Source organism: Sinocyclocheilus anshuiensis, unplaced genomic scaffold (assembly GCF_001515605.1).
Source record: "Sinocyclocheilus anshuiensis isolate Anshui unplaced genomic scaffold, SAMN03320099.WGS_v1.1 scaffold1810, whole genome shotgun sequence".
NCBI lineage: Eukaryota > Metazoa > Chordata > Actinopteri > Cypriniformes > Cyprinidae > Sinocyclocheilus > Sinocyclocheilus anshuiensis.
The window spans coordinates 756,457-759,579 of NW_015547669.1; the positions used below are offsets into that span (position 1 = coordinate 756,457).

At 34.7% G+C, this 3,123-nt stretch overlaps 1 protein-coding gene across 1 annotated transcript in view; it reads right to left on the reverse strand.

The window, feature by feature from the left end:
• Positions 1-2,563: 2,563 nt before the first annotated feature.
• LOC107702710 (adhesion G protein-coupled receptor L3-like) overlaps positions 2,564-3,123 on the reverse strand; it is a 69,488-nt gene continuing 68,928 nt past the window's right edge. The window contains exon 6 of the mRNA XM_016505109.1: positions 2,564-2,573. Coding sequence (XP_016360595.1) covers positions 2,564-2,573 — 10 coding nt within the window. The remainder of the gene's footprint in view (positions 2,574-3,123) is intronic.

Consider the following 3,123-nt stretch of genomic DNA (forward strand, 5'->3'; position numbering starts at 1 on the left):
ACACACACACACACACACACACACACACAGTGAGTCCAAACTGATCACAAACATAAGCTATTAGCAGCTGTCTCTGCATGTTACACTGGCATAAGGGAATGTGTTTAACATTGAAAAAAAAATTATCTAAACATTTCTCTACAAGAAAAATTAAGTTTTTTTTTTTTCATTTATGTGAAAGCTCTGAATGAAGTGATTCAGTAAAGCGTTTTTTCTGCAGGTGTGTGTTTGTGTGTTGATGACGGTCAGTAGAACTGAAGGTGTTGGAATAGGTGTTAATGTTCCTGCAGCTCAAACAGCAGAGCGTGACGATAAACAACATCAAGGTCATCACAGGTTTGAGTCCCAGTCAATGCATGGATGACTATATGAATGCAAGTTATTTATAAGCTTTAAAAAGAGGATTTACAGTCCAGGATTTGTGATCCTGGTGCATCAATCCATGCATGCAGGGCTTTTCAAAAAGTCAACACGCACCATTCATCTATTTCAGAGTGACAGTGTGAGATTAATACATATTTCTGCTCAAATCTCACTTAGAGTGTTTCTAATAACATCCTATTGTCACCTAATACAGATTTTATATAAAATAAAATGACACATAATTGTATTATGTGTAGCTTTTTATAATAAACTGAACACCGGTTTATGGTTTCTCATGTAAACATCTTTTATTCTAATTTAAAAAAGCCACAAAAATGCATGAAAACACATGTAAACCATATTCTGTCATAATCATATATTTATTAGCTTCATGGTTTATCTGTCTCTACAGTCAGTACGGAGAAATTTACCATCACTGAAGGTGGGAATTATGATCATGCAATATTGATTGATGGATCTGCAGAGAATCCTACATATATATATATATATATATATATATATATATATATATATATATATATATACATAAACACATTACACATTGGCACTGTGTATGTGAGACATTTCATGCTTCACAAGGCAAATTCTGCAGATTTCAAGGATTAATTTCACTGCTGCTTTAACTTCCTTCATTTCATGATGCATGTTTAAGATTAAATGCTAAAATAATCAATCTCAACATGTTCAATTTGTATATGTATATATATATATATATATACACACACTGCCGTTCAAAAGTTTGGGATCAGTAAGACTTGTAATGTTTTTTTTAAAGAAGTCTCTTATGCTCATCAAGGCTGCATTTATTTGAGAAGCGAATGACTCTTGACTTCCCAGACAGTGCAGCTCTGTTCTTTCAAGTCGTGGCAAAAACACAAGCTCTCTCGTGTTGAGTTTAATCACAACACTCCTCCAGCTAAAGGAAGAGATGTGTTTATTTGCTAATGAGACGCAACTAAAGATGTTGTCTTCTGGGCTGCCTGCTGGGTCTACAAACACATACACACACACACACACACACACAAACACACACACACTCATTTCACATTTGTAAAACTGTAGGATTTATTTGAGCGAACAGCGCCTTCATGTCAGCAGTACATGAAGAACAAGTAAAAGTTAGCAGGAAAACACTGAAAGACATTATTTGCAGTTTTCTATTTGATGTTAAAGGCTACACGTGCCTTAGCATTCCTCTTTTAAATATACTTACAGTAATTATCATAAAAATAAGGACATAGCTTGAGGAATAAAACAATGTAAATAAATGTGAACAACAGAAAGTGACAAATATAATAAGTCACGGTTGGTTACTAACTGGGGGAAGTCGTGGCCTAATGGTTAGAGAGTCTGACTCATAACCCAAAGGTTGCGGGTTTGAGTCTCGTACCGGCAGGGATTGTAGGTGGGGGGAGTGAATGTACAGCGCGTCAATACCATGACTGAGGTGCCCTTGAGCAAGGCACTGAACCCCCAACTGCTCCCCGGGCGCCACAGCATAAATGGCTGCCCACTGCTCCGGGTGTGTGTTCATGGTGTGTGTGTGTGTTCACTGCTGTGTGTGTGCACTTTGGATGGGTAAATGCAGAGCACTAATTCCGAGTATGGGTCACCATACTTGGCCACATGTCACGTCACTTTTTTTTTAACAATTCTGGTTATAGTCTGCACTATAACCAAACTGGCTCATTCAGCCCAGTGTCATTTTAGTATTATTTATATACTATTATATTACTTATTAATATTTTTAAGTATTAGTAATTTTATGTGCCACATTTTTATTAGGTTTTCTAGGTATTTCAAATTTTTGTTTGTTTTTCACCTAATATTTATATTTTATTTCAGCTTTAATTCATTTACTAAAAACACGTTTCATAGTTTTATTTTTAATGTCAGGTAACAATCACAACACGAATTAAAATGACTAGTGAAACGCATTTATTAAGTTAATTTGCTATTTCTGCAGTATATAGTATGTAAGCTATGCAAAATATGGCACTATCAAACTACTATCTTACATTACATCTCAGCTGTATTTCAATAAAAGAAAAGCATTTTTAATCGTTTTAAATACGTCCAACAAGAGAAGCTTGCATATACATGAATATAACAAAAAAGCATAACATCCTCAGTGCAAAGGCAAAATGTTACTGATTAATAAAAGTGCAAAGAGAAAATGTTACAGATTCCTAAAAAAGTGCAACATGCTCAGTGCAAAGACAACAGGCAAAACGTTTAGAAAAAAGTGCAATATGAAAACGTTACATATTCCAAAAAAAAAAAGCCACACGCTCAGTGAAAAGGAAAAATGTTAACAGTTCACAAAAAAGTGCAGCACGCTCAGTTCAAAGACAATATGCTACGATTCTTAAAAAAGTGCAAAAAAGTGCAACATGCTTAGTGCAAAGGCAAAATGTTACAGATTTACACAAAAGTTAGCACGTTGCACTTTTTGGGCCTTTGAATAAAAGCATTTTGTAATTTTTTTACGATTATGTCCACAACTTGTTAATTATAATTTGAGCTGATGCACCAAATTATTTTCCATTTACAAACTTCTTCAGTATTTGGCACGAACATTTCACAACCGTTTTTTTTAGAACAGTTTCAGTTAACAATAACAACACCGGCTTAACCAATCAAATGACAGATCCAACTGTTGTATAATTAGTGAAAATGGCATTTTCTCCTAAATGTCTGATTGTGTGTGTGTGTGTGTGTGTGTGTGTGTGTGTGTGT